General features: G+C 36.2%; 2 protein-coding genes across 5 annotated transcripts in view; one reads left to right on the top strand and one right to left on the bottom strand.

The window, feature by feature from the left end:
• Nucleotides 1–163: 163 nt before the first annotated feature.
• On the bottom strand, nt 164–3,428 carry fundc1 (FUN14 domain containing 1). 2 transcript variants are annotated; one of them, XM_027164723.2, is made up of 5 exons: nt 3,273–3,428; nt 2,424–2,580; nt 1,521–1,596; nt 968–1,096; nt 164–593 (listed from the first exon to the last, which is right to left on the bottom strand). In XM_027164723.2, the coding sequence occupies exons 1-5, from the start codon at nt 3,340–3,342 to the stop codon at nt 516–518; spliced, it is 510 nt and encodes a 169-aa protein (XP_027020524.1). In that variant the 5' UTR covers nt 3,343–3,428; the 3' UTR covers nt 164–515. The 2 variants fall into 2 exon arrangements, with proteins under 2 accessions (XP_027020524.1, XP_047671311.1); XM_047815355.1 differs by lacking the exon at nt 3,273–3,428 and adding an exon at nt 2,810–2,882.
• A 1,587-nt stretch (nt 3,429–5,015) lies between these two features.
• kdm6a (lysine (K)-specific demethylase 6A) overlaps nt 5,016–18,380 on the top strand; it is a 33,132-nt gene continuing 19,767 nt past the window's right edge. For 2 of the 3 annotated variants that reach the window (XM_047815354.1, XM_027164716.2), the window contains exons 1-5: nt 5,016–5,529; nt 5,661–5,724; nt 12,267–12,375; nt 14,070–14,119; nt 17,412–17,470. In XM_047815354.1, coding sequence (XP_047671310.1) covers nt 5,345–5,529; nt 5,661–5,724; nt 12,267–12,375; nt 14,070–14,119; nt 17,412–17,470 — 467 coding nt within the window. In that variant the 5' untranslated portion in view covers nt 5,016–5,344. Of the gene's footprint in view, nt 5,530–5,660; nt 5,725–11,996; nt 12,034–12,266; nt 12,376–14,069; nt 14,120–17,411; nt 17,471–18,380 lie in introns of those variants that run through there. The other variant, XM_027164717.2, reaches the window with a different exon arrangement.

Here is an 18,380-nt window from a genome sequence, read left to right as displayed (position 1 = left end):
ATAAAGCACAAATCATTTTTCAGCATTAGTGTAACTTTTATGTTATCACGCATACAATTCACACAATTGGCACATAGTGTGTATGAATTAAATACATCAGAAAAGAATAAAAAAACACTGTGAAACAAAGACATACATAATCACTGCACAGTTCTAAAAGCAGTTAAATACGCAAACAATTCTTTATTCTTTAATACAGCACAGTTCAACTCAGGCCTACAACATAACATGTATCACAAACAGCCCTGGTCCAGTGTTCCCTTTTCTACCTTATCAACAAGTCTTCAAGACAAAATGGCTCATACCACAGCAGTCATTATTTACAAGATGTGAATCTTTTTCTTTCGTAGACATGACGATAGCTGAAAAGCCAAACTAAACTTCCCCAGTTCTGCCTTAAACCAAGCAACACTGCACACTTTCTTAGGTTCTCTGGAATAAAGCAATGCAATAAAAAATACAGCATAGAATATCTCTAGGTAAGGAGTGTCCATTTGTAAAGCAGGTCCAGTGATTCAAGATGCCAGACCCAGCAGAAATCCTCCAAGAAACCCACTTGAAATGACTATATTCCTCTTCACAAATTCTGTAGACTACAAAACAATAAGAACAATTAAGATAAAAATATCTGCTTTTCTGCAGCTGATATTGATGATAAAAATATGAAAATATCAATTTTGATGTTCTACCTGCTAAATGTGACAATATACAAATAATTGTATAAATTGTAACTATAAAAATAATCGTACTTTTAGTTCGCAGGTCTCTCCTTAATGTATAAAGCAACGGTGTACACATGAACATTTGTACCAAGATTTTACTTCAATTTTGAGCAACTTTTAAAACATTTCCATCATTAAAATAATCATTCTAAATGTAAAAATATTACCAGATGATGTTCTATGCAGAAGCAATGCTAGGTCTTTTTTTTTTTTGGAAATTAATATGAGTTCCCAGTTCTGTATACCTCTTCGATAAATGAATTCAGCTCTGGTGCTGCTTTGTCGGCCTTCTTCTTCAAATGCTTTTTTGCTTTATTAACATCCTTCTTTACTTTCTTCCAGTCCACCTGCACATACCCGCTGTGATTGGCAATCTGAAATGAAAATCAAGATTGTTTATGGACTGTTATTCAGCATAGCAATATAAAGTTCAAATGTTCACATGAAGGTGATAGGCGTTCACTCTGTCAAGGATTTCAAAACTGCAGATATTAAATTTTATGCAGAATTGGGTCAAGACCTGCTGTGTAACAGCACCAAAATACTGCAATCAGCTAAAGATCTCTTCGATTCACGTGTATCAAACATAAGTGCAGCTTTCACAGAAATTAATTACATGTATCTTCACTTATAGGAGGTTAAAAGAATAATCATGTTCCTGCAATTTCTCCATTTCAAGTTTCATCACAAATTTTGAAAAAAGCTGCAGGAAAATCAAAAATTTTTTGGTGCATCAATCACAAAAAAAAAACCTCTGCAAAATCCTTGAGGATTTAAAATGTGTGAAGTCACTCTTACTTGTAACAAAAGGAATCCTCCACCAACTGCAGTTGCGGCAATTTTCCCAACTTTCTGAAATAGATAACCAGCACACCTAGGATACAAAAAATAATACACAAAATGTACTTTCAGGACAGAGGATGTACTTTCTACACCAATTAAAGAAGTATGGTCTGCCACAGTAGCTGTTGATGCTGTTCTACAATGCAGTCATTGAATCTGTCCTGTGCACATCCATCACCATCTGGTTTGGTGCAGCAACAAAACAGGACAGAAACAGACTGCAACGCACGGTTAAAACAGCAGAAAAAAATAATTGGTGCACCCCTGCCCACTCCCCAGGACTCGTACAATAAAAGAACCAGAAACAGGGAAAATCACCACTGACCCTTCGCACCCTGGACAAAACCTCTTTTAGCTCCTCCCCTCTGGCAGGCGCTACAGAACTTTATTTACCAAAACTGCCAGACACAAGAACAGCTCACCATCATTATATTCCCTTCTTTATATCTATAAGTACTGCATTATCAGAACTGTCAGTCATCACATCATCTGTATATGTTACACACACTACTGTATATTGTACAAAAGCATAATATTGCACAATATTGTTATTTGCACTACCATGCACTTCTCACAGTTTATTTACATAACTGATCAGTCATATATTCTGTTATTCCTATTAAATACTCATACTGTCTTTATTGTATCACATCGTCTGTATTGTCTTGTATATAGTAGTACAGTGTTATTTATGTCTATACTTTTCAGAATCACAAACAACTGGAACCAAATTCCTTGTGTGTCAACACACTTGGCCAATAAACCCGATTTTGACTCTGATTTGGATAAAAATCTCCAGAGAATCATGAGAGAAATGATAAGTTCATGTATTTGAAGACATTTAACTTTGATCTTTACCATCCTGTCACACCACCCATCATGATCTGTGTGGCGACTGAATACTTTTCAGCAATGGGTCCTGTGTTGCTCCCAAAAACTCGACACCACCACTGATGTCGTCGTGCATATTCAGTGATGTCCACAACCTCGTACAACTCATCCTCACTGTCAGCTTCTGTGTATGGTTTAAATAAGATTAGATATACCTTTATTCGTCCCACAATGCAAATATATAAAAAGAATAGAGACATAATATAATACAAAGTATATACAAAACATAATGTATAAAAAGAGACCACGAGTAAGTAGTTACACTAACAGACATATTGCACAAAATTTCTGATATTGCACATGTTTAAAATACTTTGTTATTGTTTATATTATTGTTAAATAACATTTCAGACCTCCACCTATGAACGAACTGTTAAGTTTTAAGCATCGTGCAAGTGAAGCTTTCGCCATCACCACCATTAGACTGCACAGTATCCCTGTTGTATTGTCTGCTTTTCTGGAATAACAGACAATTTGAAACTCCAATTGCAATTACATTAAAGACCAAAATCCTGATAGTACCTCATCTATACAATATCTATCTTGGTGTTGAGCATAAATGGCAAAGATAATCAGAATGCATACGACAAAATACAATGCTATCGATTTTACACTCGGAGATATTGATCCATTCTATAGAGTAACAAAAATTAGTACAAAATCAAAGCTAATATGAGGTGATTGATGCTAACTCTTAATATGACACAGCGTTTATAATGACTATTTTTTTTCTGTAAATAACGACACCGGTTATAACCGACCAAGCTTATTTAATCTAGACATGCTCTACGTTTAATGGTACCATTTGTGATTTACCTCCTCCACGATCCGCCATTTTACAAAAGCTACAACACTGTTGACAATAGTTACGTCTCACAATGCGCATGCGCAGTGCGTTACCGAATCACGGAAGTGATTCCTTCCCCATATGCCCAGTGCTAAGCTTTTAGCAAAGAGTGATGATAGACATTGATGATGAATCATAACATCGCAAACCCAAATTTTTAAGCATCTCAATGCAGAAGATTCATAACACAATTTGTGACCAAATCTCCAACTGCATATACTTATATAATTGAAATACAGAATTGATTTGGAATTGTAAAAAGTAAACATTTAGGAATATACAATCAAAGGCCTATACGTAATAGAAATCAAATAGAAATAGTCTAGTTTACAAGCACTGCAATGAGTTATAAGTTAAAGAAATAAACATACTGTATATGCATCATATGGTATTGGATTGTACCAAGTAAAAAAAGGGGGGGGGGCGATTGTTGTTATAACATGGCATTTTAAACTTTGAACTTATACATGTGTGTAAACAGGTCTGCCATTGCAATGCTATGGGTTCATATAAATTCCAGCTTTTATTGTGTTTGCAGTGACAATCAAAATCAAACGCACCTCTTACAGTATCAAACACTTCTTACATTGTGTTTGATATTATAGCTCAAACACAGCAAACTATGGCATTATGAAACACTTTAACTTAATGGGGCACTTGCTAGAATGTCATGGCAGATTTTTTTTATTTATTTTATTTTGTGCAAACCGTAGAGCTGTGTGGTTGAGACGCCTTGTGCAGCATGGGCCAAAATGTGCACAATTTGACATGGTTTAACTTCCACATGCACATTTATGTGTATATAATACAATATCTACTGTGTGCTCCATCAGCCATGGGCAGCTTTATAGCCCACTTACAGGTTGGGTGGCTATTAATAAGAGCTCTGAATGACATAATATGATGAAAGCATCTAGGATGATTGGTATGCATAGTTTTTTATACAACATTTACATGAAATATTTACTTACTTTGACAGATTTATAGGAAAATAGGAAATACAGTCATAGGAGACATGCAAAAAGTGCAGTCACAACAGTCATGTCAAGATTTGTATATATGTGTGTATGTATGTGTACATAGGTTTTAAAGGCATACATATTGTGCACAAAAAATAAAATGTAATATAAAATGTTAGTGTTAAATGGAAAATAAAAAAATGATTCTCACTGTAGAATGATATTGTACATAAACTGTGAGACACCTCAGACATGAAGAACAAGCATCAAAGCTGTAAAAGCTAAATGTTTAGGTTTATTTCATTTTTTGTGTCTGTTTCTATTTATAGATGTTTATAGTTTTTATTTAACGTACAACGTTAAAACACATTCCTTGTATGTGCAAACATACCCTATTTGATTCTAAATCTGCTTCTGAAAAAAAAACCGCATGACTTTCGGGTGAAAAAAGCTTCAATTCGTTTATTAAAAGCGGAACTGGCAACCGTGGCCATTACGCCTATCTCTATCTTTGCATACCTTTGTCAGTGTGAACGGACAGCTGTTTTAACCAATGAGATGTCCCAAGACTGTTTGACGCAATCACAATAGCGATGTATCGACCAATCGAGGTGGACGAACATGTAGCGTAAAGTTGAGTCGTTTGTTATTTATCCTCCCCCTTTGAAAGTTTATGAAAAAGAGGGATCCCAAGACAAGGCCGGTCACGTGTTTATTGACGCGAGCACCGATTGGTTTAAACGACAAGAGAAGGCGTGGCCAAGGCGGCGGCGTGGGTTCGCTTGAGTGACACAATTATAACAAGTTGGAACTGGCGGCTGAAGGGGAAGTTTGTGATATTCGTTACATTGACACTTAACGGAAAAACAAAAATCAGCATTGTTGTTTGATTTGAATAATTCGCTATCGGAAAAAGCGACAGTGGAAGACAATGTGAAAAGAGGGCTGTTTTGAGGAGTCTTTTCCTGGACGGATTTTTTTTTTGCATCTGCTCGTTTTGCGTCAAAGAGGTGCTGCGAGGAGACGGCAAGCTGCTACATTAATCCGGTGGCGTGGCTCTGCTGCTTCTTTTTGACTCTTCCATGAAATCGTGGGGAGTGTCAGTGGCCTCTGCAGCCTGCACCGCCGCCACCGCTGCTGCTGCTGCTCGGAGTCTCGGCGATGATGATGAGGAAAAGAAAATGGCGGCGCGGAAACCGAGTGAAAGCGAAGAGGACTTTCCAAAGCTCACAGCTGAAGAGAGGGAATGCTTAGCTGGCGTTGACAGGTTAGATAAATCTCTCGTTCGTATTAGTTTTAATCGTTGTTTATAAAAAGCGATCCGTTCCCGTGCAGAAGTCGTTAAAAAACCAACTGAAGTAAGAGAACCGCCTCTGTGTTGTCCTTTTGCTTTTGCAGTTCACTGTTTGGATTTCCGAGGCTTCATGAAGATGGCGCCAGAACGAAGGCCTTGCTGTTAAAGGTAATGTTAGCTATGCACACACAAGGACCTGAAACTGGCCCTCAGCTTTTTAACACATGTTTGTTTCACCCCACACACACTTATTTCAGTTTACACGCCAAAAACATCGCTTAAAACGATCGATATAGTTGTGTTTAATATCGGCATATTTTTTTCCTGCGCGACACTTTTTTTTCAGGGGTCGTACTTGTGATTATTGTAGTTTACGAGCTGGTCAACAGCATTTAGCGTTCGCCATATTACATAAACCAGCACTCAGTAAGTTAGTGAATTGCTGATTGATGCCGACTGACGTTTATAAAGAGAAATGTTTGTGCTGCGATGTCACTTTGCTTTCTCTTAGCTAGTTGTGTCGCTTTGTTAAGTGCTGATAGCATGTGGTGGGCGCCAGGGGTTTTAGCCACATATTAATCAGTTAACTAGCTAGCTTCGCATTGTTGCTTTTGTTCTGAATCGTGCTATTTAACTAGTATTAGGTTAATAACGATATGTTAGATGAACTTCTTGTTAGTTAGTGTACACGGTTTATGTGCAGGTTAGGACGGACTCGCTAACCAACTAAACCTGGTCAGTTTGCTAGCTAACAAGCGGTTTTAACCAAGAGATATGCGGTGTTATTGTAAGCTGTATATAAAACTACCCAAAAGCTTCCTCTACCACGCACACAGTACATCTCGTATAGATTTTAGTGTTAGTTTTTGGCATGTTAGACCGCTCCCTTTTTGGGATTACTTCGATAACTACCCTGTTTAGCTGGATGCTAGCTCAGTATTTGAATGCGCCATATTACGTGTTTTTGTGCAGGGTGGCGTTAAGTTAACGCTTTCAAAATAAACGAACGTGGACATTTTTCATGAGGTAGCCATACAAATACTGTTAGCTAGTCAACTGTTCAGGGATTACACTCCTAAACACTTGCTTATTATTCGGGTATCATCATGAAAACTGAATATTATCTGTGAATCCAAGCCCTTGTTTGTTTAGTGAGCTGGCACTCGGGCTTTCCACTTCAGAGGCTTTACAACTAAATGGATCTACATGACCGTATTGTAGAAGCAAACAGCCATATTTTGGGAAAACTGGCGTGTTTTATTTATTTATTTATTTTTGTTGTTTTTTTCTTGCTTTTCTCCCCATGGGAAAAGCCTGGCCTCATACATTGATGTAACACACAATTGTCAGCATGGTTTTAAATATAATCTTATTTCTTCCCTCTATTTAATTTCACCAGGCTAGTATGAGACTCGTCTCATTTATGGAGGCCTGCCAGCTTGGATAGCTTGGTTTAAAAAAAAAAAAACCTTGCAATTATAATAGTGCATATGTCTGTACAAAAGCTCTATGACCTGCAGATTTCCATTCATGTATGGTATTTGGTGCCTTGCTTATACAATGCTATATAAACGTTATGCAGTCTTCATAAAGATTAGAGGTGCTGCAGTTTTACACGTCCATGATATGGTCTTCATAAAGGGTTACAACTGACCATGTTTATAAATTTGTTATATGAAAATGTTCATATAACATAGATCATACGGCTTTGTTCTGCATTATAAGATGTTTATTAAGTGTGTTTATCTATCTATCTATCTATCTATCTATCTATCTATCTATCTATCTATCTATATAGTGTGTGATATACTAATACATTTTATGTCTGTACACCCACACATACATGGGTGTTTATATGTTTGCACTTGGAGGTTGGTTTCCACGCTAAAACATTCTATGGTACTACAGACACTTCAAACACAAGTTGTGCATTATAATAAGTAGGTCACATGATTTTCGCATTTATGCAGGTTGTACCTGTGTGAGGAACTCTGTTGCCTTAAACCCCTTTAAGCATTACTTTTCTGACAAGTCTTTGACCCTGCATCACCATCTGATACTAATCTAGTCTTTATAGTGCTTTAGACAGATTTTTGTAAACAATTTTTTATTGCCATTATTCTTTCATATTTTTTCATTATGATCCAAGTATGATAGTGAAATACATTAAATTTACATTTTTTTTATTCTTTTTTTTTTTTTTTTTTTTTTTTTTAAATTCCATGGTAAATTGACCATCTGAGCGTTCACTCTCACCAATATACACAGATAGTTTTAAATGTTTTGTGCGTCACTGTATCTCTGTCCTTTGACTCAGTTTAGCTCTTGTGGGTCAGGTAAGCAACTTGCACCTACAGATACCCTGCCCATAGCCCTATTAACATGCCTTGTTTGGCTCATTTCCTGCACTAGCATTGATTTAGGACTAAACTGCTTTCTCACTGCAATCCACCTGTGCTAAAGCTTACTTGAAAATGGACATGGCCTACTTCATTTGGAAGCTCTTTGGCTAGTTTCTTTGAATGATCACTGTGATCTCATAATTGAACGAAATGTCTTTTTTCTCTCTCTCGTATTTGTGGTAACCGGTCTTTAGCTTCATTCCCTGTAATGTAGCATTTTGGTTAAAGGCCAGTGTGAACCACTAGATTTGTGAGGCCTGCTTGCATACCAAGGTGGTGTGAATTTGGTTTCTTGAGAGTATCATATACAGTGATGATTATGGTGCAGTATAAGTAGTAAATCTCAGCTCTTTATTCATCTAAGCTTAGTAAACTGGTAATCAGGTTCTGCTTATTTCACAGGTGGCATTGAAATGATTGCTCACTGCATGATAGGATGTGGGTAAGTGGGCATCAGTTATCTGGAGCATAGCTCAGAACAGTACAGGGTCTTTTGTGCATGCAGATTTGTCCCTTTACATTAAAGGTGGAATGCCTAAGTGTGTACACACAGCTGGTTTGTGCGTCCCGTTGTTTGCATATTCGCTTGCATATATTGTGTAAATCTGGTGGATTAAACATCCACTAGATGGCACGTCAGAGGCAAAAAATCTCTCTTCATCTGTTTTCCAAGAAGTGCTGTAATATGTAACGATTTTGTTCACATCCATGTTAAACACACTGACGAACTCCATTTCTTCCATCGTTTTGTTTGTGCTCAATGACGATCTTGAGTTATTAGCCAGGAGAATTTTAGCCAGGCCAAAACATTGTCAGTTGCGGACTTGGTGTCGCATGACATTTTACTGCCTCTACTGTTTATATCGGTATTGTACACACAACGCATCAAACAACAACAAGATACACACAGCAGTCATATTGTGTATGCCTAGTTTACAGCAAGAATAAATCAGCCTTAGCACTGTGATTCAGCATCAATTAAGCAGTCAAAACTCCACATTGAGCATGAAGTTATCAAACTAGCTCTAAGTAAAGTGAGTTGTCTCTTTGTTGAAGTTGTGTATCTTTAAAGTGCAGATACACACAGTGCTTCTTTATTTATTTTTGTATCACATTTTTAGCTTTGTAAATCTATTTCAAATAATTCTGAAGATCACAGATGTATGCTAATATATGTTCACAATTTTATTGTTGACCACAGGCAATAGCTTGAAATGAGATGAAACTGCATAACCACGAAAGACGCTATATGGCTGAAAGTTTAGACACCATAACATCATATCCATATGTGGTTCTTCCCCAAATTTTGACACAAACTTGGAAGTTACCCTTCACTGGAACTAAGGCCCGAACCTGGGCCAGCACGACAATGCCCCTGTGCATAAAGCAAGTCTATGAAGGCCTGGCTTGTTAAGGATGGAGTGGAAGAACTTGAGTGGGGTTTGCCCTGAGCCCTGATCCAGGGCTTCAGGCAAACCAAAACACAAGTAGTGAATTCAAGACATCATATAAAGTGTTTGCATCATGCAAACAATTTATGGTGTCTTGAATTCATTAACCAGTCTCAGTACTTCATGGAATGGATTCCACAAGTTTTGGAAAAATTTCCTTTTGATTTTGGTCCATGCTGAAATGTCTGCATCACACAATAACTGCAGATTTTTCAGGTATACCTGCTGTGAATCTCCTGTTTTACCACATCTTGGGTGTGCTACAATTTTCAGGTCTGGTGACTAGGAATTCTACACGAAAAACAATGACACTGTCCTGTCTATTAAAAAAAAAAACAACGTTTGAGATGACTTGCTTTGTGACATGCTGCAATCATCATGCTAGAAGTAGCCATTAGAAGATGGTATATTGTGACAATGAAGCAATGCACACCATCAGCAACAATACTCATAGTCTGTGGCCTTCAGGTGATGATGGAATGGTATATGGAATGGTACATCACCAGATTGTACCAAGAATACATTCCCCACACCATTGTACCACCTCCACCAGCCTGGACAAGGCAAGTTGGGTCCATAGATTCATGAAGTGTTGAATTATGATCTTGCCATCTGTATGCCTCAGCAAAATATGAGGCTATGTTTTTCCAGTCAGCTGTCCAGTTTTGGTGAGCCTGTGCCCATTGCAGCCTCCGCTTTCGGTCTTTGGCTGACAGACATAAAATGTTGTCCTCTGCTGTTTCAGCTGGTTTCTGAGTTACTGTACTTTTTCTGTTAGCTCTAACCAGAGAATGACTATTCTTCCATTGACCTCTTTAATCAGCAAGGTGTTTCCACCCACAAAACTGTCATCTATTTGATGTTTAGTTCAGCAGTAGAAATACTCAGATCATTTCCCCATTCTGATGGTTGATGTAAACATTACATTAAACATCACATTACATTAAACTGCTGGATATCTGCATGATAAGTATTCATTGCACTGTTGCTACACAGTTGATTAAGTAGATAATTTCATGAAGGAGAACCATGACCATAGAGTCAGTGATTGGCTATTGATATGTTGGGCAAGCCTGTATGAGCTATTTTTTATCATCCGTGCACACAGTGTAGTGACATGAGAGGTTTAGTTAAATATTGCTGCAGGATGTTTAGTTGGTGTCATGAAATAATAATGCGTGTGTAGCCTTTAGCTACTTTATGGTCTCAGTTTCAATAAACTCTGCTATGGTTTGGTTTATTTCTGCTCTTTGCACAAGAAATGTTAGTTTGATTTTATGTTGAGAGATATATATATTAGTTTAGAACTCTTGAATTAAACCCAAATGAAAGAAAAATCTAAAATATATAGATTAGATGCAAGAGAAAAAGCAGCATAAATTGCCATAGACTACCTCCACCAGGACAGGGATTTTTTTAAAAGCTTTTTAGATTTGTAGTGAATATCCCTCGAAGAGGACAAGTATTCTTAAACTAGCAAAATAAATGCTTTTTTTTTTCCCCCAGCATATTTGAGTCACCAACTTTTTCCCATTTGCTGTTACCCATCTGTTTATGTGGTATTTTGCTTGGTCTAATGCTGTGGGGTTCTCAACATTTAAATGGTCAGCATATTGTTATGTTGAGAGCAAAATAAATTCTTTCTATGTTAACTGCGATTCTAGACAAGATATAATTTGATTCGAGTCTTCAATATGTGACTAAGTTTGTTCAGAAGCTGGCAGGCCTACCACCAATTGACTGATGATAAAGTAGAGTACTATTTTAATTAATTGGGTAAATCACCATGTCTGATTTACACATAAAAAAAACCAATTCTTTTTTTTTTTTTTTGCTCTTCATTTGTGTGTCCTTTTTTTCAATATAATCTATTTGAGTAATGGTCAATTTGGGATTGTTGTCTTAATTCAATTTAATGATTCTCTTTTAGCCAAGTGCATTCGATCTAAATCGTTTGAATAAAATTGATCAGTGCATTTATACACTAATTAATTCAGGCTTTATTAACAGAAAATGTGGTCAGAAGGTTTATTAATGCTTGTTAACAGCTCTTAAAACAAACTTAAATGGAATTAACTGTAGTCCTTGAACTGTAATACCATTAAAATAGACTTCAATTCCAACAACATATAACCTAAATATAAGCTAATTAACCATACCAAACAACTGAAGCTTTTGTTAGTTATGGTTGTACACAATCATTATTCATCTAAGCAGATTATAAACAAGATTCAATATTATTTAATGAAATCTTTGGTGTATCTGTATGACCTATTCATGTCTGGTCTGTGTGTAAATTTTAGTAACACATTATTGAATTATTCTGCATACAAAAAGATTCATATATATATAGGATTATAGGTTGTGGACCAGAGTCATTAAATGAACTTAAACCACAGCATGTTTTGCTGCCATTTAACCGATTAATGAATCAGAGGCAGGTTTATTCTAAGCGCATACACACCTGTTCAAGTGTTGTCCGGTTGAGTCATGCTGAAATGTCATAAAGCTGCAGCGTGTTTGCGTTTGTGTTTGAAATACCAAGTGATTTAAGGCTAGTGTATTCTTTCCACATTGAATATTACAGGAACAATGTCAGAAGAGACACTTGTACAAAATCTAAGGTACCTCCTCACTACACTACGCAGAAGTACTTTCCAATTATTATGGTAGAATAATTCATTTCTTTACATGGCTGTTCTCACAAACATAAACACCTGTGATTTTCCATTAGAATGTTTATGCCTTCTTATAAGTTCTTAGTCTGTGCAATTTTATAAACAACCATAGAATTTTCTGGTGTGAAATATTTTAGTTTGGCAGTTAATGACGTTTTTTTCCCCTCTTCTTTTCCCAGGCCATTCGCTGTTATGATGCCTACATATTGAAATCTGAAGGAAAAGTTGAACCTGAGGTTTTTTGCCAGTTAGGTCATTTTAACCTCTTACTAGACAATTACCCAAAAGGTGAGTCAAGAATGACTTGTGTTTAATTCCTTGTTTTCCATTTATTATCCTATCTAGGGTTCCAAAATTCCGGGAACTTTCAAGGCTGGAATATTTCCATGGAAATTAATGGGAATATATGGAAATAAACTGGGAATTAAAAAAGCATTATTTTGATTTAAAACAGCAAGATTTAATGCAATTTAAGTTGAATTTGAACCCTGCAAACACAGGCAATCCTTAATATTTTGGTTTGCAGTTACAGTAAAAAAAAAAAAAAAGGGTCGGTAGGTATGTATGTATGTATGTATGTATGTATGTGTGTGTGTATATATATATATATATATAGATATATATATCAAGTTTCAATGAAAAAAAAAAGTACAATTTTAGTGATGTGATTACGTAGGTATGAATTTAAACAAAGTAGCATATCGTGACGTCACTGCGTGAACCGTTGACTCGGACAGTGAATGAGAGTATGAGTCGAAGCGAACGCACAGGCCATAGTGTGACATCCAGTAAACACAGACGTTACAGGTTTTTATTTAAAAGAAAGAAAGTAGCCTTCGTTTGTATGTAGGCCTAGGTCATTTATATATTTAAAATACTTACTAAAATATAATTAATATTATTTATTGCTTTTGTATTAGTTTTTTGGAAAAAAAAATTGGTCGGTCTTAACGCAATTTTACAACCGGCAAGTCGGTCGGACTTAAAGCAAAAATAAAAAATTTATTGAGTTGGTCCTAAATTGACAGGGTCGGCCGGGTTACGGCAAACAAGAATATTTTTAAGGATGGCCTCACTTGCACACAGCACACTGCTTACTGGAGGGCCATTGAGGCCACACCCACTGCATGTACTTGCATTCTTCCATAACATGCACAGTAACACTTTATTTTAGGGTCATTTAACTACTTGCTCATTAGCATGAATATTAATAGAATATTGGCCATTTATTAGTACTTATTAAGCACATATTAAAGCCTTATTCTGCATTTCTTTATTCTAAATTCTTAATGGTACCCAATACCTAAACTTAATAACTACCTTACTAACTCTTAATAAGCAGTAAATTAGAAGTGTTACCACATTCACAGATAATTTGATGACCCTCCCCCACATACACACTCCCCCTGAAATAAATCCTCCATATATCACTTGGTTTGCAAGGGTTAGGGATGCTTTCATTTTACAGCAATCATAGGGAATTATGTTTTCTTACAATTAAGTTTGTTTATTACAAACACAATAATGTTTTTTATGCTTTTGTGTTGCTCAATGAAAGAATCAGATAAAGCTCTACTTACAGTTAAATCAGTCAAGACGTCATTTTTAAAATTTGTATTACCTTGCATGCATGTCTGCTTATGACCAAGCAAAATGTTTAGTTATTTTTGTATATGATAAGGTTTATATACATTTCCCTATATTTCCAAATAATTCCCATAAATTCCTGTAAATTTCCATAAATTCCTGTAAAATTTTGAATATTCCCAGAATTCCCCAGATTAAGTTCCCGTGGAAAGTTTCCGGAAATTTACCGGAAACTTTCCGCCCATTGGCAACCCTAATCCTATCTGAACCCAACTCCTCTGCCTGCTATAGTAACTGTGTTTGAAATGAAAGTTGTGTGCCAGATATTCATATCTAGTTTTTAGTTGAGTCTGCATCACTAATTAACTCTGACAAATTTCTGTCTTTTTTGCCAGCATTATCTGCATACCAGAGGTACTTCAGTTTACAGTCAGACTACTGGAAGGTGGGAAATTTTTCTGTAAAGTTTCATTCAGAGCTTGTTTTTTATTTTTCTTATTCCGTGGTTTGTTTTAGTTCTTGGACTAGATGCACATTGGCGCTAGTCAGTGAGTTTTGTGTGGGAAGGCAAGCACTCTGAGATGCCGTGAAATGACATTTCTAGGTTCCCAAGCTTGGTTGGCTGAACATGAGCTCCGCTCACTCTTATACTGTACCTAATTAGTGAAAGCTCAAATCTGAACAGCGCAGTATGTTTCTTCTGTTTGCTATTTGACAAGCCAGGAAATCTGTCCATGTTTTTTTGAATTGTTTCCAGAATGATTTGTGACCCCTCTTGATTTTGCTTGCTGGGTCTGATTGTTCTTTTTATGTGCTCATGTCACATGCTGGTGGCAGAAACTCATTCCTGGTTGGTAGCCTTTTCTCCTCTGTGTTATAGATGTAGGTGATACAGTTTGGCTTGAGCTCAGGGCCTGAAATGGGCCTCGTTGTCTTCTACTGCCAGGGGCACTCATTGTTTCTTGCCGCATATGACTGTGCTAGAAACAAAATGTGTGCTTGATTAACTGAGGTGCTGAAGTGGTAGAGTATTGGCAGGAGTTGGTGATATAAGGTGTGCATTTACTGCTGCGACTGTTCTGAGAATGTGTTCCGGGTTGCATAATGCATGTAAAATAGCAATGCTGGCAATGGTGTATTGAGAATTGCCTTAGTGAGGTACAATGCAAAAAACAACTGACTGAGACACAACAATTGGCACAGGCTTTTCTGTAGCAGTGTTGTGATGTCATTCACTGTGAGATCATTTAGCAATCAATGTGATGAGATGCTATAGACAAAAATATTGTTACAACTTTGTTATTGATGGCTTATTAACTTTTAACCATCTTATTTATTAGAAAGTCTACAGATTATATTAGCTCACAGTATGTCACCTTGCTCAAAAATATTCACAGTACTATTTAAAAAAAATCCACAGTTGAAAATTAAAAGAAATTTTTATTACTTTATTTATAGAAAACATAAAATCAAGTTTCTTTTTTCTGTTGGATAAGATTTCCGGTCATATGTTTAATATTGTCTTTCATTTTTAAACAAGATGCCTGCTAAGTCTGTGTTTGTTCCATCACCTATAGTAAATTGTCTATGTAGTTATTTTAAAATACATAGTTTTTTTTTATAGCCGCTAGAGAAACTGAATGTAAATTATAATGTGATGTTTGATACTGGGGCCACTTTAAACTATATTGTGTTGTACACTTTCTGTGCATAATATGCACTTCATGTTTGCAATCCCCTGTTTTCACCAAATTTATTATGTTTAGGTATACATGCCTTCATTAATAAAAAAAATATAGCAAGTGTGTTTCAGTTTTCATTAAAACAAATGTTTGCTGTTTTAAGTAAATGCTGCATTTGTAGTCGTTTTGCCCATGGGTCCAATTCTTGACCAACTGATTGCTTATTAATTACCAGAAGGCATTTTAGCCTGGTACCAGCTGTCTTTTTTTTGAGTGGTTTATTTTTCCAAATAGTTATGAATGACCGGTATCTTTACATGCGCTACATCATATTTATAAGCCAGAATTGGTCAAAGGAAACTGCAGACATCCTTTAGACCAGCAGCCCCAAGGCAAGATGGTTTTTTCCACAGACTATTTACTTTTCCATCACAATCCAATAACGTGCATAAAAATATATCATTATTCCATATATAATGCATTTATTCCATTATATATTATGTGCTTTATTTCTACTATGACCAGAGAGAGCTTGGAACCTGTTCCAGCGAACCTGTAATATAAGAAGGACTCATGGTGTTTTCTTTTAAATGCAGCTTTCTCTTTGTTGACAGTCTTCTGCTGTCTCCTCATTGGGTCTTTCCTCCTTTTCAGAGAAGCTCTCCAGCACCTTTGTTTTTTACTCATTATTGATAGACTTAATTTGTAAGCTTAATTTATTGGTCTGTGGGGGGAAAGCTGACTAATTTGTCTAAATAGCACCCTGAAGAATGCGATAGTCATTAAAAAAATTTTTTTTAAATAAATGTTATACATGTAAATATGTGCTATTCTCTCCCACACACACACACACACACACACACATGTATTTCATGGCCATGTGTGATATAAAAGCATGATTGGTCAAAAGTAAAGCAGATCCTGGTTGGGATTTTATTCCTGGTTGCTCGTGTCCATCAGCGTCGTAGATAGACATGAATGTGAAGTGAAGGAAAAGCAAATAAAGCGCTCCATTCTTCTGGTGGCTCATACTTTCACACATGCTGGCACATCTCACTGCTCCTTCTTTTTAGTAGAGAGACAAAAAGAAAAACAGGGAGATAGGTGGGAAAATCACCTTAATGCAGACTCCCCCTAAACCACAGTTACATGTGTTACAGTTGACTGAGTTTTTAATGGTTTTCTCTTCAGTTCAATTATTAGGTGCAATATGTAATGCTGAGATTGCAGAATAGTAGTATTTTTTTGTACTTTTTGCAATATTTATGTTCTAAAAGGACTACACATATAAATCTGAATTAAATGAAACTATTGTAAAGGAGACAAAACCTCAATCAAAGCCGATTTTCATAATTCTCTCAACTGCGAATGCAATCTCTCACATGTTTAAGCTGGCTGTGTGAGATTTCACTTATCATGTGTGGATAGTAATAACTGAAAGGACGATGTCTGATGAACAGATCGAGAGAGACAGTGACAAATATCTTAAATTAGCACTGCTTTTGTAAACATGCAAAAGTTCAGTTCGAGATTGAAGAAAGTGCCATTGATGAACCGAAAGAAAGTGTCCTCTGTATTATTATAGCTCTTATACAAAACATTTAAGTCTTAAGCCACAGAAAGACAAACATTTTAAAAGGTTAAAAAGATTATGTAAGTATTATGTATGTTAACAATTTTTAGACAAATGTAGTGTAATTTAACGGCAGGTTATGTGAGAGGCCGGATTGTGAACAGCGTTCTGAACCGCAACAGACACCGAGTGGTGCTGCCGGTGTCCGTACTCTCAATTTTTAAGACATGGCGCTGCACTTTGAGTACAGTGTGCAACCCCCTTGTCTCTTCCACTATAAATCCGAGGTTGCTTTTTCAGAACAGATTGAGGCATTAAAAGCATGGTTTCAGTTAGATAAAATGTTCCTGGGCACAGCGCCCCCTACTTGTGCCAAAGATTGCATACATCTACTTTAGAATTCACAGAACTGTAGCTATCCTGTAGATGCCTTGTCATGTTAGACAAGTATGTAACAAGTATGTTTTCTGCCCTTTTTTCAGAATGCTGCCTTTTTATATGGCCTTGGCATGGTTTACTACCATTACAATGCATTTCAGTGGTGAGTACAGTTTTACTTCTTTCTTTACTATTTGGTAAATGCAATGCTTTGTCTCAGTCATGTTTTGTTCCCCACCTATAAACATATGTGCATGTACATAATCATTTTGTTTAAACATTACAAGATTTATTGTATGTAATTTCTATTTATTTATTTGTTTTTGTTTTTATTTATTTATTTATTTATTTTTAGTTTTGAAGAACATTTGAGTTGCACACACAATGGCTCTGTAACCTTACTCAGGTTGATGACCAAAAAAAAAACCGTCTGTGGTAAATCCTGTCTCTCACCAGAGCAGCTGATGGCCAATAAAATATTAATTAACTAAAGGAAGTGTTCATTTGACATCCAAATATGGATTTGTAATGCCTTTGTTCACCTTTCTCTGAACAACATTATAGCATTATAAATTTTTACCGTGAGTGGCTGCAAATGCATTTCACCTAATACAATTGAATAGTTTGTTAGCCATTATAGAAAGTGTAACGTTCTCCTTTCAGAACTATTCAGATGAGTAATTAAATGGAATGAATTAAAGTCTCTTTAAGAATGCTGTGTGGCTGGACAGATTTTGACAGCACTGGGCCTAATGAAACAAAAAACAAACTGGTTTGATTTGTAACCTGTGACTCAAGTCGATCTCCAAATACTTAATTAGCGCAGGGGTAATGTTACATTAATGCTGCAGTTTGTCTTTGATGCTAAAATACGAGTGACACTAAAAGTAGCTGGTGTGTACATTTTTATGCCATCCACTGAATTGTGATTTCTATTGCAGTCGACAGTCAGACTATTGTTTAGTCAATTAGCAGAAATTAGCCTATTAAATACAATGTCTATAGTTATCAGTAGCAACTATATGGTGTAATATTTGCACCAATTATGAATATTTTCAATATATACACCCAAA

Source organism: Tachysurus fulvidraco, chromosome 6, assembly GCF_022655615.1.
Source record: "Tachysurus fulvidraco isolate hzauxx_2018 chromosome 6, HZAU_PFXX_2.0, whole genome shotgun sequence".
NCBI classification, from domain to species: Eukaryota; Metazoa; Chordata; class Actinopteri; order Siluriformes; family Bagridae; genus Tachysurus; species Tachysurus fulvidraco.
The sequence above is the reverse complement of the archived record's forward strand: the minus strand, read 5'-3'. Positions and strand labels throughout refer to the sequence as shown.